We start from the raw sequence: 1,060 nt of genomic DNA, 5'->3' as shown, positions 1-1,060 counted from the left end.
CGACTGCTCTTCTGAAGGTCCGGAGTTCAAATCCCAGCAACCACATGGTGGCTCACAACCATCCGTAACAAGATCTGACTCCCTCTTCTGGAGCGTCTGAAGACAGCTACAGTGTACTTACATATAATAAATAAATAAATCTTTAAAAAAAAAAAAAAAAAAAGAACACACAAACCATAATGACTAGAGGAAGCATTCTGTGAACCTTCTCAGTGGATCCAGCAGAAACCCAAGGCATCTCCCTGATAGAGAGCAGCTTCATGAGTGGAGGCAAGTATAAAACAAAACAAAACAAGTAAAACCCTCTTGTTGAAAGGCTACAGTTAGTTTTCAGTGGGGACAGACTCTCCATTCTCCTTCCAAGGTCAGTGTTCTGGTCTCATGGTTCCTGCTGTTTAGACCCTGCCTTCCTTGGAACTACATCAACATCCTAAGTCTTCACTTCCTACTGTGCAATGGCTGATCTGGAGCTCTGGGTGGGGCGTTCAGTGAGATGGTGCGGTCTTGGTTCTCACACTTCGAAGGCGGCTTGCACCTGTCAAGCTATCATACTCCCCTTTTGTGTTCCTGGCTGGGTTCCTCTTCATCCATCATACGGTATAAGCCGACACACAGGATCCCTAAATTATCCAAGGAGCCACAGAACAGCTGTCCAAAGGTTTTTCTTGGCTGGGAAGAGAAAAGAAGAGCGGGTGTTTGCTAAGAGCTTTAATCAAACAGTTGCAAGAACTTACTTGAGTTTTGTCTGCCTGCTACTTGCCGCAGACATCTAGAGGACCTGGAAACCTTTCATCTGCTTGTGGTAGCAACGAAACATGGGCAGTTATCGAAGTTTATGATTGGCTTCAAACCTTTATCCCTTTAGTATTCTGTTTTTTTCCAGAGCCTCTGGTGTGGGTGTAGTGTCATACATGCTCCTGCACATTCTTTTACTGCTTGATATTTTGGCTGCTATTAAGAATTATTAATAAGGGCTGGTGAGGTGGCTCAGTGGGTAAGAGCACCCGACTGCTCTTCCAAAGGTCCGGAGTTCAAATCCCAGCAACCACATGGTGGCTCA

General features: G+C 45.2%; 1 protein-coding gene across 1 annotated transcript in view; it reads right to left on the bottom strand.

Moving 5' to 3' along the window:
• Window positions 1-1,060, bottom strand: part of Kcnu1 (potassium calcium-activated channel subfamily U member 1) — a 76,811-nt gene that overhangs the window by 2,877 nt on the left and 72,874 nt on the right. The window contains 1 exon segment of the mRNA XM_021219816.1: window positions 536-669. Coding sequence (XP_021075475.1) covers window positions 536-669 — 134 coding nt within the window.

This window comes from Mus pahari, chromosome 19 (genome assembly GCF_900095145.1).
Source record: "Mus pahari chromosome 19, PAHARI_EIJ_v1.1, whole genome shotgun sequence".
In the NCBI taxonomy this organism is placed as follows: Eukaryota; Metazoa; Chordata; class Mammalia; order Rodentia; family Muridae; genus Mus; species Mus pahari.
The sequence above is the reverse complement of the archived record's forward strand: the minus strand, read 5'-3'. Positions and strand labels throughout refer to the sequence as shown.